The sequence below is a fragment of the Somniosus microcephalus genome, chromosome 14, assembly GCF_052327205.1.
Source record: "Somniosus microcephalus isolate GS21.2 chromosome 14, FLI_Smic_1.0, whole genome shotgun sequence".
Taxonomy (NCBI): Eukaryota; Metazoa; Chordata; class Chondrichthyes; order Squaliformes; family Somniosidae; genus Somniosus; species Somniosus microcephalus.
In genome coordinates this window covers 78,537,582-78,560,665 of record NC_141000.1, presented here as the reverse complement: position 1 = coordinate 78,560,665, position 23,084 = coordinate 78,537,582, and the positions used below count along the sequence as shown (strand labels likewise).

Below are 23,084 nucleotides of genomic sequence, written 5' to 3'. Positions count from 1 at the left end.
GTATATCCTTCCTTAGGTAAGGAGACCAAAACTGTACACAATATTCCAGGTGTGGTTTCACCAGGGACCTATATAATTGCAGTAAGCAATACTGATTCTACTTCCTGATATTCTGAGCTAAGATCCTTTCTCATTACTGTCCTTATGTCATTCTTTATTATCAGGGCTAACCCCCTCCTTTTCCAACTGCCTGTCTTTTCGAAACATCAAGTACCCTGCAATATTTAGTTCCCAACCTTGGTCACCTTGCAACCATGTCTCTGTAATGGCTATTATATGGAGAGGTTTAGGGAGGACAGGAGCTCAGTGCATTCAGAGGAGAGAGAGCGAGGGGAGCTGAGATGAAGATTGAAATTTACAAGGATGAGGATTCATAAGTGCAGAGGCTATGGGAAAAAAGAGGGAGGATATCTTGGTTGGAAAGCCAGGATTAAATGTAATTGTCCACAATAACATCATGAATGTCAAGGGCCTTGTTTGCACATGAATAGATATTCTGGAGGAAAAAGCGAAGAAGGGCAGTTAATTTGATCCACTGGTGCTCTGTTATTTTACGGCTAACACCTGAGGCCACTAAGCACGTGTACTGGACCTTTGGATCAGCCGTGATCTAATTGAATGGCGGAACAGGCTCGAGGGGCTGAATGGACGACTCCTGTTCCTATGGTAGAGTCCAAAAGGCAATGATGTGGGGTGAGCTTGACAGGAAGAAGATTGGCAGAGTATCCGTGAGAAAGGAGGATGGGGCAGTTGGGGTGCTTGTAAGGAGGTAGCGACAGGTGCCTCAGTGGGCCCTTCGAGAATGCCAAGAGAGGCACAGAGGGTATATGTGGATTTATTCAAGAGGGATTCAACCCTGTGATGTCAGTAGGGGAGTTGGAAGGATGAAGAGTAGTGAAGGGTTGGATTAGGGATGGGGGGAAATACTACCCAAGAGGGGAGAAATGGAAGGTAGCATGGCTGATTAAAAGGAAGAGGAGAGTAGGGGCCAAGAGAAAAAAAAGGAGAAAGATGTAATGGGCTCAAATCAGGAGTGGCAGCTAAAATGCACAAGCAAATGGATATAGAGAGATTTCAGATTAAATAGGGATGGCAGAGGTTGGAAGAAACAGGTCCTAAACAGAGGACAGGAAAGTCCAAAGTTAGGCAGGATGGAGTCAGCTTGGGGCAGCCACAAACCAGTGCCCAAGTTTGGAGACAGTTGTGGAGAGGGTGTGGATCCAGGAGCTATTTGAGGGGCAGAATATCAGTGGGCGCATTGCTGGAGGTTGGAATCAAAGGGCTGAGAGTGAGTGCAGAGTTGACCATGAACCAGCAGCGGTTGATTCAAGGGTCTAGCACAGGTGCATAGTGGCCTCAGGTGTTACCCCAAAATTGGTGGGAGCACCCTTCCCCTTTTACATACACTAATGGAACTCCCGCCTACTTTGGGCGAGAGCTTCAGACACCCGCACCAGGCCCGACCCGGATCACAAGCAGGGTCTTAAACAAAGGAAATCCAGCAGAACTGATTTACAATGGTTTTCTGGGCATCTTATCATCCTGCTGAAGCCCAAATTGGAATGATAGCGAGATGAAAATTGCCCCCTATATGTTAAAGAACACAGTCAGCGTTCAGGAACTGTAACCTTCCCATTTGCTCAGCAAATGTTTTTCAATGGATAGAAAATTGCAGGCTCACTGACAGAGAGGTCTTAGAAAATCTACCCTATTGAATTCAGAGGTTAGGTTTTTCACAATTGACCCTTTTTAATCTTAAATGTAAAAAATTGTTAGATCCGTGATTCTGAGAGTATGATGTTTTTCAATAACCACACGGATGCTGTAACTTAACAATCAAAAGGTATTTACTGGAGTAGGGTAGTCTCAAGACTGGGGTACAGAGGCATGCTCAAGGCTTATATACAGGTGTGGTCACTGCCGGTACTACAGTATACAGGAGCTGTAAAAGTAGTTCTCTCTTAAAGGTACATACACTACAATTCCTCCCCTTTTAGATTAGTAGTACCCCATAACATTCAAACAACAATTAACACTTTAACATGTACATTAAACAACAATAGTCCATTTATAGATTCAGTCTTTGGGGCGGCTTCCTGATCCTTTCGGGATAGCGCCTTTCCTGAGGTTCTTGTTCTTGGTGCGGAGGCGATTCTGGCCCCTTTTCATCGGTTAGTTCATCGGGTTTCACTGCTACTGGTTCGGAGGTAGATGCTACCGGTATGTCGGGTTCATCCCCAGGTACGCAAGACATGGGGTTGACTCGTTCCTGTGACGCTAAGATCTGATCAACGTGGCGTCTCACAATGTTCTCCCCGACATCCACTGTGTACATTAATGGCCCCTGCCGTGTGCATATCGTTCCGGGTTGCCATTTCTCTGTTCGGTAGTCACGGGCCAAGACTGGTTGTCCTACATTGAAGCTCCTTGTCGGCTTCTCATTGATGTGCTGGAATTGTTTATCCTCAACATTTCTTCACACATTTGGTCTAAGCAAGTCCAGACGAGATCGCAACCTTCGGTTAAAGAACATCATGTCTGGGATCTGGTTGGTAACTGCATGTGTCGCGTTTCGGTAGGCTAATAAGAAATTGTCCACCTTATGCTGTAGTGGAATTTCATCATCGCACATGGCCTTTATCGCCTTCTTAAAGGTTTGTACGAACCTCTCAGCCAATCCATTTGTGGCTGGATGATACGGGGCGGATGTGTAATGCCTTACCCCATTCCTTCTCATAAATTTTCAAAACTCTTCGGACACAAACTGTGGTCCATTATCAGAGCAAATCTGCTCTGGCAAGCCGTTTCTGGCAAATATGGTCCATAGGACTGCAATCGTTTTCTCTGTAGTGGTTGAGGACATTTTTATCACCTCAGGCCACTTCGAATGAGCATCCACTGCTATTAAGAACATTGAGTCCATGAATGGACCAGCAAAATCAATATGCACCCATTGCCATGGAGAGGAGGGCCACTCCCATGGGTGTAGAGGGGCATGTGGTGGTGCATTTTGGACCTTCTGGCATCCTGAGCAGCTCTTGGTTAGGTCTTCGATTTGTTGATCGATTCCCGGCCACCACACATAAGCCCTAGCAAGGCTTTTCATTTTCACTCCCCCCAGATGACCTTCATGTAGCTCATTTAGCACTCTCTCCCTTAACGTGGGTGGAATCACCACTCTGGATCCACACATCACTGTCCCCTGGCATACTGACAGCTGTTCTCTTCTGGATGAGAATGCTGGCAACAGTGAGTCGCCATGTGTTGGCCATCCCCTTACCGTCAAATCATATGCCCGAGACAGTGTCGGATCATTGCGGGTCTCCTTCTCTATATCCGCGTTCGTTACTGGCAATCGTTCAATTATTGACGAATAAAATATCTCGATAGGGTCCACTGCTGGTGCTTCCTCCACAATAGGCAGTGGCAGGCGCGATAGCCCATCAGCGTTTCCATGTTGTTTCGTGCCTTTATATTCTATTTCACATTGATTCGCCCCTAGAAACAGGGACCATCTTTGTAACCGTTGTGCCGTCATCACTGGAATGCCCTTCTTAGGATTAAAGATGGAGACAAGTGGTTGGTGGTCAGTCAGCAAGGTGAACTTCTGCCCATGCAGATAGTGGTTGAATTTTTTTACTCCCCATACTAGGCTGAGGGCCTCCCTGTCAATCTGGGCATAGTTGCGCTCGGCTGAGGTTAGTGACCGAGACGCAAAGGCTACTGGCCTCTCCAACCCGTCTGGGAATTTGTGCAACAGCACCGCTCCAATACCATCGGGTGATGCATCACATGTCAAACAAATTGGTAGTGCTGGGTTGAAATGGGCCAACACCTCTTTTGATGTGATCAATTCTTTACACTTCTGGAAAGCTCATCTACGTTCGTCATCCCACTTCCATGGTACCCCTATTTGCAGTAGGGTGCTCAGTGGGTGTAATACCGTGGACAAATTTGGTAAGAACTTATGGTAGTAGTTTACCAGCCCGAGGAACGACCTCAGTTGTGACACATTTTCCGGTGCTGGAGCCTTGACTACTGCCTCAATCTTTTCCGGGGGCTTATGTAACCCCTCTTCATCAATGACGTGGCCACAATACGAGATCTGCTTCTGGAAAAACTCGCACTTGTGGCGATTAGCTCGTAGCCCATATTTCTTTAATCTGGTGAGCACCTTCTCCAAGCTGGCGAGGTGATCACTGTCATTTTCGCCCGTGACCAGGATGTCGTCCAAATAACACTGGGTCCCTGGAATCCCTTGCAGGACTTGATCCATCGCCCTTTGCCAAATAGCCGGAGCCAATGCTACCCTGAACACCAGCCGGTTGTATTGTTGAAGACCTTTATGAGTGTTAATCGTAAGGTTTTGTTTCGAGGCTTCTTCTACCTCCATTTGCAAGTATGCCTGGGCTAGATCAATTTTGGTGAAGCGTTTACCTCCAGATAGCGAGGCGAAAATATCCTCAATTCGTGGAAGCGGATATTGTACCGTGTGAAGGACTGGGTTCGCTGTCACCTTAAAATCCCCACAGATGCGGACCTTCTTTGGTTCCCCAGGCATATTACTCAACGACCTCTTCATTACAGGAACAATGGGTGTAGCCCACTCGCTCCCGTCTACTTTGGACAGTACTCCTGAACGTTCCAACCCTTCCAGCTCTGCTTCGACAGCTGGTCTGATCGCATAAGGCACTGGTCTGGCCTTAAGAAACTTTGGGCTTGCATTTTCCTCTATTTTAATCATTGCTGTTATGCCTTTTAGTGTTCCGAGTCCCTCCTGGAACACTTCTTTTGCGTCAGTTAGCATTTTTGACAGTCGTCCAGGTGTGACGTCGTCATCCTTTTTGGCCTCAACCTTCAGTGCCTGTGTGGAATGCCAATCTAATTGTATCTTCCGGATCCATTCATGTCCTAGCAGTGGTGGTCCTCCATCTGGCAATACATATATATCCATTTTAGGTATTTCCTGGCCTTTATATATCACTTTCACCCTTATTTTTCCTTTGGGGTAGACTTTTTGCCCCGTGTACCTCTTCAAGACAATCTCTGTAGCTTTCAAGGGCATATGTGAAAATAGCCGCTTGTAGTCCTTTTGGTTTATGACTGTTAGGGCTGATCCTGCGTCCAATTCCATTTTCACTTGGACTCCGTCTATCTTGAGTGTGACCCAGATAGTCTGGTGATCCTCCATTTTGGTTACCTTATGTAGTTTCAGACAACCCAGCTCCTTGCTTCCGGAGTCTGTGTCACTTTTCTGTTCGTCTGAACTACTGTCCATCACCTGGTGTACCTTTTTGTACTTCTCCTGTGGAGATTTCTTACTGTTGGTTTTCTTCCCAGACCTGCAGACTCTTGCTATGTGTCCTGCTTTTCCACACTGTCTGCACACTTGGTCCTTGAACCAACAATCCTTCTGGTCATGTGTTGTTCTGCCGCAGCGATAGCACTTCCCTGTTCCATAGGACATTTCATTGGTGCCATATTCTTGCGGTCTCCGTTGTATCTCTGCAGCGCCCCTTGCGGCTGCTTCATGTGATACTGCCATACTGAAAGCCTTGTCCAGCGTAAGAACCTTTTCTGATAGAAGCCGTTTCTGGGTTCCTTCACTTTGCAGCCCACACACAAACTTGTCCCTTAACGTATCTGCTAGTCCCGCTCCAAACTGGCAGTGTTTCGATAGCTTGCGCAGTTCCGTTAGGTACTCAGCATTGCTTTCGTCTTTGTGTTGGTTCCTTTTATGGAACTTAAATCGTTCTGCTATCAGCAGCGGTGTGGGGTTTAAGTGGTCCTGCAAGATTTCTACTATACTTTCGAAATTCTTGTTCACAGGCTTCTCTGGGGTTATTAGGTTTCACAGTAACCCATAAGTTTTTGCACCCATGGAATTTAACAAAACCAGTGCTTTCCTAGCATCTGGCACTTCATTCGCCCTGCAGTACACCTCAATACGTTCCACATGTGTCACCCAATCTTCGACTTCATTGCCGAACGTAGAGATACTGCCACTCTTCGGCATCGCTGGGTGTGATTTAACTGTCAAAAATGGCGTCTCCCGCGCTTCCCCTTCTTCTGCGCTGGCACAAAATGGCGTCTCCCGCGCTTTCCTTCCTTCCCGCGCTCGCCCTTCTTCTCCGCTGCAGCTTCTAAAAATGGCGTCTCCCGCGCTCTTCCTTCTTCTCCGCGGCTCAATGGCGTCTCCCGCGCTCTCCCTTCTTCTCCCCATGGACACTGTTCAGCCCTTGAGCCCTGGCTGTGCTCTGTGCATTCTTTTTTTTTTTTGTGCGCCTTTCCCGTTTCCGCCGCTCGATCCTGAACCCGGCTGTTGTTTTACCCTCTCTCTCTCCGTTTTGTTTTTCCTCGACGCCGCTCGGTTTTCAACCCCCGGCTGCGCCCTGTGCGCTTCACCCTCTGTCTTACCCCGTCGACGCTGCTCGGCTTTCTCTCCGCCGTCGGTCGGCTCCAGCCGCCGCTGTCCGGGAAGGGTCTGCGCTGTACCTGTCGTCAGTCTATTGCTGATCGTCGTAGCTGGGGAACAAAGCCCGGCTCTCCACTGCAGCAATACCTCCCTGTTTTTATATTCTATCCCCCTAGCAATAAAAGCCAACATTCCATTGGCCTTCTTGATCACTTGCTGCACCTGCATACTAACCTTTTGAGTTTCGTGCACCAGGACCCCCAGATCCCTTTGTACTTCAGTACTTTCCAGTTTCTTGCCATTAAGATAATAACTTGCTCTACGATTTTTCCTGCCAAAGTGCATAACCTCACACTTTCCAGTATTGTATTCCATCTGCCAAATCTCTGCCCACTTACTTAGCCTGTCTATGTCCCCTTGCAGGTTTTTTATGTCCTCCTCACTCACTACTTTCCCTCCCATTTTAGTATCATCTGCAAACTTTGATATGTTACACTCGGTCCCCTCCTCCAAATCGTTAATATAGATTGTAAAGAGTTGGGGACCCAGCACTGACCCCTGCGGAACACCACTAGTTACTGATTGCCAGTCTGAGAATGAACCATTTATCCCAACTCTCTGCCTTCTGTTAGATAGCCAATCCTCTATCCATGCCAGAATATTACCCCCAATCCCGTGATTTTTTATCTTAAGCAATAATCTTCTGTGTGGCACCTTGTCAAATGCCTTTTGGAAGTCTAAATACACTATGTCCACTGGTTCCCCTTTATCCACCCTATATGTTACTTCCTCAAAGAACTCCAGCAAATTCGTCAAACATGACTTCCCCTTCATAAAACCATGCTGACTTTGTCCTATTAAATTATGATTATCCAAATGTCCTGTTACTGACTCCTTAATAATGGACTCCAAAATTTTACCTACCACAGATGTTAGGCTAACCGGTCTATAGTTTCCAGCCTTCTGTCTACTGCCCTTTTTAAATAAGGGTGTTACATTAGCAGTTTTCCAGTCTGCCGGGACCTTTGCCGAGTCCAGGGAGTTTTGGAAAATAATTACCAATGCATCCACAATCCCTACCGCCACTTCCCTCAAGACCCTAGGATGTAAGCCATCAGGTCCAGGTGATTTATCCGCCTTGAGTCCCATTATTTTACCGAGTACCACTTCCTTAGTGATTTTGATCGTCTTTAGCTCCTCCCCCCCTTTAGCCCCCTGTTTGTCCAGTTCACTCTCTGCCGAACGACTGGGCGGTTGCTCGTGGTCGACGCCCGTGTTTCTGGGCTCGACTTTCTTCCACCGCCCTCCCGGGGCGAATCCTCGAAGGGAAATGCAGAGTTGCAGGTAGATTTGAATCGACACTCGTCGCCACTGTTAGATCCGTGATTCTGAGAGTATGATGTTTTTCAATAACCACACGGATGCTGTAACTTAACAATCAACAGTTGTTTACCGGAGTAGGGTAGTCTCAAGACTGGGGTACAGAGGCATGCTCAAGGCTTATATACAGGTGTGGTCACTGCCGGTACTACAGTATACAGGAGCTGTAAAAGTAGTTCTCTCTTAAAGGTACATACACTACAAAAATCATCTCAAAATTGGTTTGTAATTTTGTTCTTTTTTGCAGGGGTTTTAGAAAACTGTTCATTGGTTGATTTCAAATGTTCCAAAGCTTAACAGCTGGTCTGCTTTGAAAAAAGATACCATTGAATTTTATAGTGACAGACAATGTGGGGCCAGGCTTTACCCAAAATAGTCATGATGTAATTTGAGAAATGTACATTGTGCTTTTTCTACAATTTTTACACTTAATACATGCTTTGAAATAGTATCATGTGTGTACTAATATTGAAACTAAAACAGACTGATGTTCAGTTTATTCCAAGAATATGATGAATTCAAATGTTCTTTAGAAATTTACAGATAAATGTAATAGTTTAAGAAAGCCTGCAACAAGAAAAGGCTACTGAGCTCGTAAAACCCATTCCTTCTAAAGACCATGCACAATCTATTCTATCAGGAATTCTACTCCATTCATTTAATCTCCTGAGGGAAAATCCTACGTACAGCTGCTCTGTCAGGGGAACCCTGAGGCCCAGGAAGGGTCGAAGAACAAGCTATGTGAATTTTAGTAATGGGACGACTTCCTAGGTTAGCCCGGTAACTATCTCAGATATGGCCCCAAGACATGGGGGGCAGACAGAAGACTCACCCTGTCCCGCACCTCCTATTCCCTGAACACCATTCCCACTAAACTCTCAATCACCCAGATTTCCTTTCTGGCCTCCATTTTAAACAATGTTGTAAACGATTCCCTCTCCACCCTTCCCAACCCCAGGAATTTTAGGCTCTTAATCACTATTTTATCATAAAATTGAAAAGTACTCATTGAGTAGTACATTAGGATTTATCAAAAAAGATTGTTTGTGGCATTGCAAATATCCAGAACTTATGAATAACTTTTCTTTTTTGAATATTGAGGAAAAAATGGAGGAAATTTCCCACCATTTTCTACACCGAAGATGTCAGCATGCATGTATGCTCATCTCTAAAAGTAATTTTCGGCAGGAAAAGAAGCCACAGGGTCAATTGTAACACCTCACTGGGCAGGAACAGTGCGGGCGCAGTTAAGATAGTAATGGAGGTTTGCACCACAATCCCGACACGTTCCTGCCCCTCACCATTCTTACTTACCTGAATTCAGGTACGGGGGCCTAATTTAAATGGCAGTGTCATGTCCCGATAGCATCACTGCCATTTTAACTGCGGGCCCAACTATAGCCTACATGGTCTCTGGCACACCAGTGAAAGCAATAATTTGCTGTCAAAATAAGGGTTAGGCTAACGGCGCTCGCCGTTATTTATGTGCAAATGCTACAGCAATTTCAAGCAAGGGGCAGATGCGTGGTAAAACGCGGAACTCCAAAAGTTGCTATCCGCGATGCGCCGCTCCGCCGTTGGCTTAGTGAACACAGCATCTCGCTGTCTGGCTCACCATTGAAATGCATTGAATGACGTGAAGTTGATGTACTTGCACGGGATGCAAACTAAAGTCGCCACAGAAAGTTAGAGCTGGTCTGAAGTGACACAAGGAGTCTGTTTTGGAGCCATTTAAGATCGACACATATTTAATTAAGCCTGGATGAGCTGTCAGAGATTCTTTTAACTAAGTGCTAATTATTAATTATTGCCAATGAACCTTTCTGGCACCGAAAATTAACTACTACATTCCTTCAGGTTTTAATTGCAGTTCTGGTCGCCACACTATAGGAAGGATGTGATTGCATTGGAGAGGGTACAGAGGAGATTCACCAGGATGTTACCTGGGCTGGAGCACTTCAGCTATGAAGAGAGACTGGACAGGCTGGGGTTGTTTTCCTTAGAGCAGAGAAGGCTGAGGGGGGACCTGAGTGAGGTGTACAAAACTATAAGGGACATGGATAGGGTAGACAAAAAGGAACTTTTCCCCTTAGTAGAGGGGTCAATAACCAGGGGCATAGTTTCAAGGTAAGGGGCAGGAGGTTTAGAGGGGATTTGAGGAAAAACTTTTTCACCCAGAGGGTGGTTGGAATCTGGAACTTAATACCTGAAAGGGTGGTAGAGGCAGGAACCCTCACAACATTCAAGAAGCATTTAGATGAGCACTTGAAATGCCATAGCATACAAAGCTATGGACCAAGTGCTGGAAAATGGGATTAGAATAGACAGGGCTTGATGGCCAGTGCGGACACGATGGGCCGAAGGGCCTCTTTATGTGCTGTATAACTCTATGGGCTCGATTTTCATCGGGCCGTTGAGGCGGGATTGGAGGCGTGTGGGGGGTTAAAATTGCAAAAACTGGCGGGCGGAAAACTGGCGGGCGGGCCCAACCCCACCTCCATCCCGCCTCCAAGCAATTTTCATTAAATCGTGTCTACTGGTCCTGTCTCCGTCCTGCCACCAAGAGGCGGGATAGGCCGTTAAGGCCCTTAACAAGCACTAAATTGCCTCTATAATGCCATTTTGATAGGCCTTGGTGATTTTAACCCTTTTCCGACGTGAAGCACGCCGTTCTGAAACACGACGGTGAAACCTGGTGGGTGCACAATTGGATTGCTGACTATTAGCTGCAGCTCCACCATTAAATAGGAGATTTGATCAGCCATCATTTGCAGGTGGCAGGACTTTGTTGTCTCAGGTCTGGGGGAACTTTTAGAAAGCATAACCACAGCTGTGGAAGTTTGGAGCCTGACACCCATCTCCAGTGTGACTTCCTGGGAAACCCCTCTCGCCACCTTCACTCAGCACTTCCTCAACTGAGGTATATATCAAGTAATCCTAAGCCCTCAATGAGGAAGTCCCATTCGTAAAATGACACACGCCACAACTACAGCAGTAGCCATCAGATTTTTTATTTACAGTAATCATCTGATGGCTTTTACATAAGAACATAAGAAATAGGAGCAGGAGTAGGCCAATCGGCCCCTTGAGCCTGCTCCACCATTCAATAAGATCATGGCTGATCTGATCCTAACCTCAAATCTTCTATCACTCTCCATCTCACCCGAACCCATGTGATCTCCCAGGAGAGGCGAAAAACCAGATAAAAAACCCAATGGACAATTTGGGAGAAAAAATCTGGGAAATTCCTCTCCGACCCATCTAGGCGATCGAAACTCTTTCAGGAGATCACTCTGTCCCTATATTTTCTACAGTACTTACCTTCTGTAAAGGCGATTTCCACCCCAGCCAGAAACAGGAATAAAACCATCTCCTGAAATCTAACACAGGATTAGAACACAAGAAGTAGGAGCAGAACCAGGCTACACGGCCCCTGGGCCCGCTCCACTACCCACAGGGCCATGGCCATTCCAAACCTAGACTCATGTCCAATTTCCTGCCCGCTCCCCGTAACCCTTAATTCCCTTTACTTCTAGGAAACTATCTATTTCTGTTATAAATTTATTTAATGATGTAGCTTCCACAGCTTTCTGGGGCAGCAAATTCCACAAACCTACCACCCTCTGAGTGAAGAAGTTCCTCCTCATCTCAGTTTTGAAAGAGCAGCCCCTTATTTTAAGATTATGCCCCCTAGTTCTAGTTTCACCCATCATTGGGAACATCCTCACCGCATCCACCCGATCAAGCCCCTTCACAATCTTATATGTTTCAATAAGATCGCCTCTCATTCTTCTGAACTCCAATGAGTAGAGTCCCAATCTACTCAACCTCTCCTCATATGACCACCCCCTCATCCCCGGGATTAACCGAGTGAACCTTCTTTGTACTGACTCGAGAGCAAGTATGTCTTTTCTCAAGTATGGACACCAAAACTGTATGCAGTATTCCAGGTGCGGTCTCACCAATACCTTGTATAACTGCAGCAATACCTCCCTGTTTTTATATTCTATCCCCCTAGCAATAAAAGCCAACATTCCATTGGCCTTCTTGATCACTTGCTGCACCTGCATACTAACTTTTTGAGTTTCGTGCACCAGGACCCCCAGATCCCTTTGTACTACAGTACTTTCCAGTTTCTTGCCATTAAGATAATAACTTGCTATATGATTTTTCCTGCCAAAGTGCATAACCTCACACTTTCCAGTATTGTATTCCATCTGCCAAATCTCTGCCCACTTACTTAGCCTGTCTATGTCACTTTGCAGGTTTTTTATGTCCTCCTCACTCACTACTTTCCCTCCCATCTTTGTATCATCTGCAAACTTTGATATGTTACACTCGGTCCCCTCCTCCAAATCGTTAATATAGATTGTAAAGAGTTGGGGACCCAGCACTGACCCCTGCGGAACACCACTAGTTACTGATTGCCAGTCTGAGAATGAACCATTTATCCCAACTCTCTGCTTTCTGTTAGAGAGCCATCCTCCACCCACGCCAGAATATTACCCCCAATCCCGTGATTTTTTATCTTGATCAGTAATCTTTTGTGTGGCACCTTGTCAAATGCCTTTTGGAAGTCTAAATACACTACGTCCACTGGTTCCCCTTTATCCACCCTGTATGTTACTTCCTCAAAGAACTCAAGCAAAACATAAAACATCAAATTTCACCCAAGTGACTACCCTTGTGACTATTTGTGCAGTATCTTTCTCTTACACGTGCTCCTACGTGGTGCTTCCCCTGTGGCTTCAGCAGATGTGGATGCCCTTTGCTCACTTTCTTGCTGCTCCTGTCTTGACACCTTTGGCGGGCGTCCTCTGGGGTTGCTCATCAACAGTCTGCTGCTCCTCTGGCTGTGCAGGGGTTGAGACGCCGATCTCAGATGGGTGTGGACTCTGGTGGGGCTCTGACCGAGGGCTCTGCAATGACATGGAAGCGTGAGCACTTGGAGAGGAGCCCCCACTTCCTTGATGTCTGCCACCAACTTACCTCTTATGGGTCAGGTCCCCCTCAGCGCTTGCAAGTGGCTTGAGAGCACCTTGCTGCACATCAGGGGGGCCATGGGGACCCGTATCTGCACTGGTAGTCCTACTCAGAAGGACTTCCATGAAGGTCTGGTTTCTCTGTTCAATAGATGACCATTGCTCCTCCAGGGATGTCATTCTATTCTGAACACTCACCATGTTTTCTGCACTCTGGTGACTTATCACCTCCATGGAGATTGCCATCCTTTCCATGGTGATGCGTTCATGCGCCAATGACTCCACAAAGGTTCTGCTCATGTTCGCAATGGACTCCTCCATTCGCTCCACACTCGCAGCGACCCCAGAGACAAAACCTGCCAGAGACTCCAGCATCTGTTCCTGGAGTTCCAGCACCGCTGATCTTATGGATGGACCCAGAGGCAGAGGGTCGACATGCAGCTGAGCCGAGCTGGCAGAGTCCTGTGCCCTCCGACTAGGACTCTCCACTGCTGTCCCTGTTTCCACAATCTGCTGATGCTCACTTGTGAGCTGTGATACACCAGGTGACAATACTACTCTATCTCGCGATGGTCTCACCGAGGTGTGAGTGTCTGCGCTGGTGCTGGGTGCGCTGAATTCTGCTGACGCTGCGCCCTCAGAGGTTGCAGCTTCCTCTGAGGAGTCTTGAGGCTCAGGCTCTTCCTCCTGGCTAGTGGGGACGGGTGCTTGCGATGGTCCTGTAGGGGAGTAAAAGAAACAGTCAGAGATGTGATGCCAAGGTTACATGCACATTGCATATTGCAGACGATCATAAGTCCATCTATTAGAGCTTCAGAATCATTATCAGCGACTCATGCAATGTCATTGAGAGAGATGGAAAACTATTCTGTCACCAGCTTACTGTGATGCACTTACTTACTTACTGTCCATCCCCCACTTGCGCATCATCCTCCGCTCCCACGATCTCCAGGACAGCATCCTCCCAGGGGGTGAGGTGGGCTACTGAGGGTGGCCCTCCTCCTGTCCTCGCTCTTTCTCTCTTATTGTGAGCTCTCTTTTCCTGCAATGAGGGAGACAAGTGGAGGTTGAGTGAGAATGAAGGAGTGAGTGTAGAGAATCCATAGCATAGATGCTTAGAAGGAGAGAAAGATGGAGTGAAGTGGCAAGACCAAGGGCCCTCCCTGTGTGTTGTCAGTTGTTTTCATAGCATCACAGTGATAAGGAGTGTGAGGGCTGCATAGTCGAATAGTTAGGTGAATGTGACCATAGAGAGAGAGGGAATGGGTAAGGGTGCATGGATGTCAGTGTCAAGTGGGATGTGGAGGAAGAGATTGCTAAAGCTGAGTGCTGGTGAGGAGAGGCAATGGAGATCAGATTGAGGGTGATGGGAAATTCATACTCACTTTTCCAGTGCGCAGAAGGTCATGAAATCTCTGCCTGTACTGAAGCCAGGTTCTGCGGCTTACTGACAAAGAGTTGACCTCCTCTGCCACCTGGATCCACACAGCCTTGGTTTGCTGGGGAGGCTTCTTCCTCCCTGAAAAATGGAAGAGCACCTCTTTATGTGCTCTTGCTCCCTCCACTAAAGCCTGCAGGGCAACGTCATCGAAGCGGGGTGCAGACCTAGGTCTCTGGCTGGCCATTCTTCCTGCAGGTGCCTCTCACTGCAAAGGACAAAAGGTTGGCAGTCTGCAGAAGAAGCAAGGCTTGTTGCAGACCTTAAATGCAGCAGCAATGATGACATCATCGGAGGTGACTTTCAGACTGGAAAAATTCATTGGCCATGGGTTCCCACATGTTGGAACTCAATTGGCCAATTAAGTTGAAATCGCATCATTCTCCCACATCGATTTAGAATCGGGTGGCTAACACGAAATGCAGATTACATGACCCCAGCCCGCCCCAGTATCAAAATCCAGCCCTATGACTCTATGGGGGAAAAATTCAGTATCGCCCCGTTTAGGGCGCCATTATCGGCCGTGCGCAAAGTTTAGCGCCTGGCGCTAATTATCGCCTCCGACGGCAAACTTGGCTTTTATCGCCACTGGAGGTGATTGGAGCGCTAAATCAGGCGCTTCACACCTGTCTTAAGGTGCAAAGGCTGAGGAGCGAGGCGCTACCTCAGAGCGCTAGCGAGGCTCATGTGATGCCAGTCAGCAATGGAACACAGACACACTGGTGCCGGCCAGTTCTTAAAGGGGAGTTCTGACGAAAGGTCATCGACCTGAACCGTTAACTCTGTTTCTCTCTTCACAGATGCTGCTTGACCTGCTGAGTTTCTCCAGCATTTTCTGTTTTTCTATTAAAGGGGAGGGTTGATTTTGCTCTCCATCCACATCCTGCTCATTGCAGCCTTGAATCTCGGCTTGGAGAGACCTGTACATCAAATCTGCTGGAAAGAACAATGGAGAGACCCAGGGAAAGAGCTCAGAGTGCAGCCCCCACAGTCTCTTCAAAATAGATACAAGGAAGGGCAAATCAATTGAAACTGCAAAGTGCTGCTCAGTAAACAGAACTCCTTCACACAGCGCTGAATCTCTCCAGAAGTCTCTCTCTCTCTCTCAGAATGCGTGGTGCAAAAATGTAACCAACAAAAAAAGGCAGGAAGCGATCGCCTTTAAATAGCGCTCCCCTAGTCCCTTCCTGACTGCAAAACGCTCCCCTCAACCTGTCGTTACTAGCAGCAGGCGGTAAGACAGGGGGCGCCACTCAATATCCGGTCCGGGGCGTTGCGCACTCGACTGACTTCACGGTCTGCCAGCGCAGGAGATCGTGGCGGTAGTGTTTAGCGCCGCCGCAAAATGTCCAGTTAATTTCGCGAGCAGCGCAAACATCACCACGCCCGGGCGCTAGTTCCTTTGCGCCCCATTAGCGCCCTCTTAAGGCGCTAACAGGAGGCACAAACAACTGAATTTTCCCCCCTATGACTCTATAATTGTTGTTGGATACTTTAAAAATGTGAAATTTAATTTTTTTTTTACTTTTCCTTTCTGTCTCTTTATTCTCTCTCTCTTAATGCAATCTTTCATCCCCTCTCTTTACTTCTCTTTCTGCACCTGATTTGGCATTGAATTCACCAACTCTAATTTACATTTCCTTCTGAGTCCTTGCACTGTTAATTTCACAATCCTTCAATCTGATTGGTTAAGGAAATACACAGTTGCTTGCCCTGTTTCAGGTCCCAGATTCTCGGTTTCCCTCGCTGCGCCGTTATCAGCTTGCACTTTCAGCAAATTGCGTGAAAAAATATCATTGAGATTAAACTGGCAAAGATAGATGTTGTTAGATTCACTCCTACAGCAACTTATGGCCCATTGTAACAACATTGATGCTGCTAACCTTCAAGGTTACTGCAGGGTCAATGTGTTCATTCCATTTTTTCCACCATGGTTGAAGGGCTTATTGAGTGTTGCATTCAGCTCCTTGCCCAATACTTTGTTTCACAAAAACTGCATATTGTTCAGGATGAGGACAAAATGTCTGAGCTTCATTGTGTCTCAGCTTCAGCAGCTTTGAGGAGTTCAAAATGGAAGTGCAGAGATAGCATGGTACAGCACAGAAGGAGGCCAGTCAGCCCATTGTGCCTGTGCCATGAAATACATGGTGAATAAATCTACCAACGGCTGATCACCCAAATTGTTAGTTGAGATGTCTAGAATGAGGGGACATGGAAATAAGATTAAAGGTTGGAGAACAAAGGAAATTTGTTTTAAGTAGAAGGTTGTGAGGCTGTAGATTTAGTGATTGAAGCAGAGACTATGTTATCTTTTAAGAACAGGTTAGATAGGTGATATGAAGAAAAGGGGATGAAGGGATATAAGAATAGTGTGGGAACTTGGGATTACGACTACTGCTCATTTGGAGAATAAACACCAATGTGGACTGGTTGGGCTGAACAGTTTCCATGTTGTAATTTCTATATAATTCTAAATATAGTCTCATAGATGCACTGCAGCAACTCGCCAAGGCTTCTTCGACAGGACCTCCCAAACCCGCGAGCTCTACCACCTAGAAGGACAAGGGCAGCAGACACATAGGAACACCACCACCTTCAAGTTCCCCTCCAAGTCACACACCATCCTGACTTGGAAATATATTTCCATTCCTTCATCGTCGCTGGGTCAAAATCCTGGAACTCCCTACCTAACAGCACTGTGGGAGTACCTTCACCACATGGACTGCAGCAGTTCAAGAAGGCGGCTTGCCACCACCTTCTCAAGGGCAATTAGGAATGGGCAATAAATGCTGGCCTTGCCAATGACGCCCACATCCCAGAAACTAATATATAAAAAAATAGATAAGTCTGTGTAGATAATAATGATGAATAATAATTGTTGAGTTAGACTGCACAGCAATTAATCTTAATATTTACTATCATAAGCTTTAGTCTTTCCATAATTACATGCACAATAAACCCTACTAGACACATTTAGCTGTATAAGCTAATTGTAATAAGTAAACCTCATTTACTTATATCCTAATTAAAATTTCTTAGAATAACCTTCATTTATTTAACCCAATTACAACTAAAATAAAAAGTCGATTACATCGGCCAAGGTTTTGAGCCGTTAGTTTGAAGACATGGTGGAAATCTATAGTTGTGGTGTAATTAAAAGGCATACGCTTTTAGGCTATACACTGTATAGCCTAAATCTACTATAAAAATTATTTTAAAAATATTTGGTAACAAACCAATACACCTCCAGGACATAAATTTGGTGATACTTATTGTTCTTCGTAACAGGAAGCTGCTTTGATATTTCAGTGACATCAGAAAACCTCCACAATTAAAGCAAATGCCCACGTTACAGCTGTAAGTGAACTTAAAGGGTTTGTATACTTTAGTTGGTCTTAGTGACAAAATCACTAATGTTACGACTCCACCATCGATAATTTATTAAGTCAATATGTAAAATTTATAAGAACAAGTGAATTATGGCACCTCTTAACCTCATGGAAACAATGTTTTCAATATGGATGAGCTAAGCAAACTAACCAGTGTTCAGTGATCAATTCATATAATAATAGAAAAACTAGAAATAAGCTAAACCTTACCCTATATTACAGTATATATTACATACAGAAGCAAATAATGGAAGGTGAGCTTAAGGAAGTAATTTACTCTCATGCTTCTGATGTTCTCATGATTAATGACTTTAGTTTTGTGATTCTAAGGAATAGCGTGATCAGAACTCTCTGATCCAGCTAGATTCTTCAACAGCTGCTTCCCATCGGTATTGCAGATTTTTTCGTGACGACTGTAAGTTTGAACATGCAGTTTCCTATGATTCATGTGTAAACATATGAAGGTGATACAGGGGAAATTTGAAAGGCCATGTTGTATACAAATTGCAGCTCTAGACTTTGCAAATACTGAACAAATTAGAAATACAAAGTAGGTCAATTTGTCATCAAACAAAAGGGTAAGATAGGGCTTTGTTTCAGTTTTAACCCTTCATTAGAACATGAGACAATAATCATTTTCTTTCAGACTTTGATTCACAGGCTGTGCAAATCTAGCATTTTCTGTTTTTATTTCACATTTCCAGCATTCGTTGTACTAGCGCTGGAGTTCACTGTGTGCATTTGTGTACAGAAAAGTGTTGGCAGAGCACCTGTGATTTTCTGAGAAGCCACCTGCAGTCTACAAGTCCCCACTGGTGGCAGGGGTCTTGGAAAATTTCTGTCATATTTGTTTCATACATCTTGACTGACAGACTTGCACAGTGAAATGAGATGCCATTACCTGACCAAGAAGAAGCTGGCACCGGCGCACGGAGTGTGTGGGGATGGGGTCTGTGTAAAAATATTTCTGAACAAAATCCAGTGGCGTAAAAATAAATTAGAATAAAAATAATAAGAGCCATGGGTGACTTTAATCTACATATAGATTGGGCCAACCAAATTAGTAACAATACTGTGGAGGAGGAATTCCTGGCGTGTTTACGGGATGGTTTCCTATTGACCGTCCTGGAAATGTTACCAATGTAGAAAAGGTAATATTCACCTTAAATTCCTGAGGGGTTTTTTACATCTATTTTCATTACTGTTATATCTAGGTTAGCTGGGAAGGTATAGTTTATTGAGACAGTTTAAAGAAATCAGAATTTAACATTTTTCAATGACTTAAAAACTGTACTGTTCAACCACACAATGAACTGAAAGACATGGTTTGGTCAAATTCCCTAAAAATATTCCTGTAAAGAACCACTGAGATATTCAGCTAACATAATGTAGAATGGATTACCTTGTAGATTAAGACCAACAAGAGATTATATGAGTTCTAGACTGGTACTGGTGTAAGATCTGATACTGCAGTTATATTGTGCATTATGGGACAAAGCAGCTTTGAATTTGGCTCCTGGTGTATAGTAACTACTCTGAACTGCTTGCAATTTGGTGTAAACCCATTCAAAGGAAACAAGTGTTCCTTAAATTTTGGTTCTAGTTTGCCTTGAGACCTGGTAAAGTTTGCTGGTTTAGGATTCAATGTCCTATAATTTGCTGCGTAATAACATGATCAACAGTACAATGGTCTGCATTGTATTGTGGGTGCAACTCATGCATAGACACTTTTTTTAAGATTACCAGAATGCAGTTTAAGTGGTTCAAAATATATATTTTGCTTGTAACACAGAACCAGAATGCTCCAACTTCTGAGCATCACCATCCAATATAACAAAAACATATGAGAGCAAGTCTAGTATTCCAGAGGGACTGTATGTACCAGTACCAGGCCAATATCAGATCTGTACCAGAACAGTAGCAATGCCAGTCTAGCACCAATATAAGAGTGATATCAGTACCAGACCTATATCTGTACCAGTGCCAATTCCAGACCTTTACCAGAGCAGTACCAACATTAAATGCTTACACCAGAGCAGCATCAAACTGTTATAATGCCAAATAAATACTAGACCTGTACCACTACCAAACAAGCATCAGTGTTATAGTGACAGTGTTATACTTATTTTCCGGCTAATCAGCAACCCCACTGATGTGATTCAGATGTTGTCAACGTGATTATCCTGCACTCATCCTTCCTACAAGTCTTGCAGCACCAAATCTGCACCAGCATGCATGTGCATGGAGCTATTCACACAATGCATGATGCTAACAACATGCACTCTGTGTGCAAATGCATGTTGACAGGCTGATGTTAATGGGACAAACACCCAATTGAGATCCTACATGCAGAATTCTGTAAAAATATCCTCCGGACTCAAAGGAAAACAGTAAACAATGCATGCAGGGCGGAACTAGGCCAATATCCATTAATAATCACTATCCAAAAAAGAGCCACCAAATTTTGGAATCACCTACAAATGAGCAACCCCCAATGCTATCACTACGACGCCCTGAAATGCCAAGAGCTGACCATAAAGAAGAATACCCTCAGTCAACTAGTCCTGGGACTCAGTGAAGTAAATACTACCAATACTAACAATAACCAGCCCCAAGACAGTGACAGGGTAACACAAAGAATTCGACCCAACACAATCGTCGCTAAGCAAAAGGAAAAATATCTGACATATTGGGCAGAAACAACAAAAACCCAAAGCAAACTCAATTGCTACTTGGCCCTAAACAGACAATACAACATAGCTGATTACCTGACCATGGTAAAGGATAACAAACTGAGAAGAACCTTGACAAGGTACAGACTTAGCGAACATAGCCTAGCGATCGAAAAAGGCAGACACAGGCAGACCAGGCTGCCAAGAGAAGACAGGATATGCTCTCACTGCAGTCAGGGAGTAGTGGAGACAGAGATGCACTTCCTCACAGCCTGTGGAAAATATCAGGACATCAGGGAGAATTTCTACCAAAAATTCTCACAAATATGCCCTGAATTCAGAAATCTGAATGACAACCAAAAACTCCCATTCCTACTGGGAGAGGAGAGAAGCTGTGTAACACTGGCGGCACACTATGTTACAGCTTGCCATGAACAGAGGGACAACCAGTAAACTAAGAAAAGAATATATATAAACAATGCGAATGTATATTTATACACTCAGGGATATACCTGTTTATACACTGTATGAATAGAACTGCGTTTATGTGCTCAACCATAAATGTATTTTGATGCTTTGGCAACATAAGATGTAACTTATCATGCCAATAAAGCGATTTGAATTGTGAATTGTGAATTGGTGTTCCAGGATTCAGAAGGAATTGGAGCTTCTAGAATACCTGGCTAATTCTGACTCGGAGAGATATTCCCCAATTTTACAATACTCTAACTACCTGGAAATAAATCCTTTACTCCAAATGATTTGTAGTCCCCTACCATTGCCCAGTGAATTTGTCACGAAGCTTTGGACCAGATTCTAATATAGAAAAGTTTAAAAGAAAAAAACTCACCAAGTAAATGCAATTTAACTTTTTGAGTAGATCGAAGTTTTCCCTCTTTGTCATGTATTTCAAAATGGTATTCTCCTTCATCAGCTGTTCCTCCAATGTTAAATTTCAGAGTGCCATTTGGAAAAACCTGTACTCTCTGGTCATAATCACCATAGGACTTAGAACTATTTTTGTACCGTGCAACTCTTGATTGTCCCTTTAACCACGTAACATCACTGTCAATATTGGAGTCTTGATTGGGAACATGTAAAAAAACTGACTTCCCAAGTTCATGGTAAACATTATCTGCATCGTCAACACTTTCTGTAAGAAACAGTCCTGTGGATTAAAGAATAAAACCATTTAAATGTATTTTTTTTGGTCAACTGGGTCTCTGACATGCACAGAAACCCATCATCAAGTTTGAGTCTCCAGTCCAAGCTACTGAGAAATCCACAAGGGTGGAACTTCTGTTGGCCTGATATGGAGCGCAGACTCTTTCACATGAAGAACAGAGATAATGTAAAAGGCTTCAACACAGGTTGGCAGAGGCAAGGCTTAACGAACCCCAAAAGTGTGCAGGAATACTGCTGGAGTTTAACCAGCTAAAACCTCACAGTCTGACAGCGCAGAGCACTGGTAAGTTCCCACCGATTGTCTAATCAGGTCTAAGGGCATTAGCTTAAATGGTTATCTGCAGCTGAGTGAGAAAATTCCCAGGCCCCAGTTAGAGTAGGGTGAATTATCAACAGTGGCCCAGAATTACCGCAGATCTGCCTAGATCAGGCATCAGATTATTAGGTCTGCCACAGCGGATTGACTTGGCTCCAAGCTTTCAATACCATCAGTGTCAACTGGGGAACCATGACCCTAAAGAGTCTTATTTTACTTCCCTCTCAAGGAATGTATAGGTTTAATTTATAACATTTCAACTGAAAGAGAATTTTTCAATATAAATATCTAGAAATGGGTGCTCAGTCAGCACCTACAAGCAGTATAAGTAGGCAACACAGAATCAATGATGTTTTATTTACTAATGTTGAGAAGTACAAATTGCAATTATAAGAATCTCCTCTTGAAAGCAATTTATCCAAGTTTTTGAATGAAATATTGAATATGAAAGAATTTCTATGTATTTATATTAGGAATATATAATCATATGTACAGCTTATACATACATACATATATTGGGTGCTTATTGCTTTTGAAGTTTATTGAGTGCACACTTAGAGAGTGTAATATATCATAAAACAGATAATAACAGCAAAAGATACACCAGAAATGTTTGAGTAAATATAATAGATATTTGTAGCAGCAGCTAATGCAATAGCAAATCCACCTGTCCACTTTACAACTGTACACTGTGCCAACCTCATAAAATGAGCTCTATTTCCAGATTTCCTTTGGAAATTAAATGTATAGGGCAGGGGTAATTTTAACTTCCGGTGGTAGTGTAAAACAGTCGATATTGGATCGGCTGCCCATTGATTTAAATGGAAAGGAAAATCGGGCGGGATGTATACTGATCGGCTGAACTGATATCGTCATTTTGCACTGTCAGTGGAAGTTAAAATTACCCCCATACAATTTATTGCATAAAAAAGTTTAAAATGTATTTAAATACAAATATCCTTACCTGATGTTGCTAGCAGCAAAATTATGTTGAACTGTGATAAACACTTTTGTTGACAAAGCATTTTGACTGATTTTTGGCTGCTTAGCAGTAATTGAGAATCTGTAAGTATTTAAACAAAACGTTCTTCTACAAGAAGAAGCTGACATAAGTAACTCAGCTCTGGGTGGGAGGAGAAGAGGAGTCAGAAAGAATATGATAGGCCGCTCTGTTTGGAAGGGCAGGGTTATGATAGGCTGCTCTAAGTGGAAGGGAAGGGCTGTGACAAGTAGCTTTGAGCGGAAGGGAAGGGCTGTGATAAGTAGCTCTGTATAGAAGGAAGGATTATGGCAAGCAGCACTGTCCT

General features: G+C 44.4%; 1 protein-coding gene across 2 annotated transcripts in view; it reads right to left on the bottom strand.

Annotated features, from left to right (window-relative positions):
• LOC147107597 (T-cell surface antigen CD2-like) overlaps window positions 1-22,855 on the bottom strand; it is a 60,288-nt gene extending 37,433 nt beyond the window's left edge. For both annotated transcript variants that reach the window (XM_086006757.1, XM_086006758.1), the window contains exons 1-2: window positions 22,742-22,855; window positions 21,127-21,444 (exon numbers count right to left, since the gene is read on the bottom strand). In XM_086006757.1, the coding sequence (XP_085862883.1) occupies window positions 21,127-21,444; window positions 22,742-22,802 (379 nt within the window). In that variant the 5' untranslated portion in view covers window positions 22,803-22,855. The remainder of the gene's footprint in view (window positions 1-21,126; window positions 21,445-22,741) is intronic.
• Window positions 22,856-23,084: the final 229 nt, after the last annotated feature.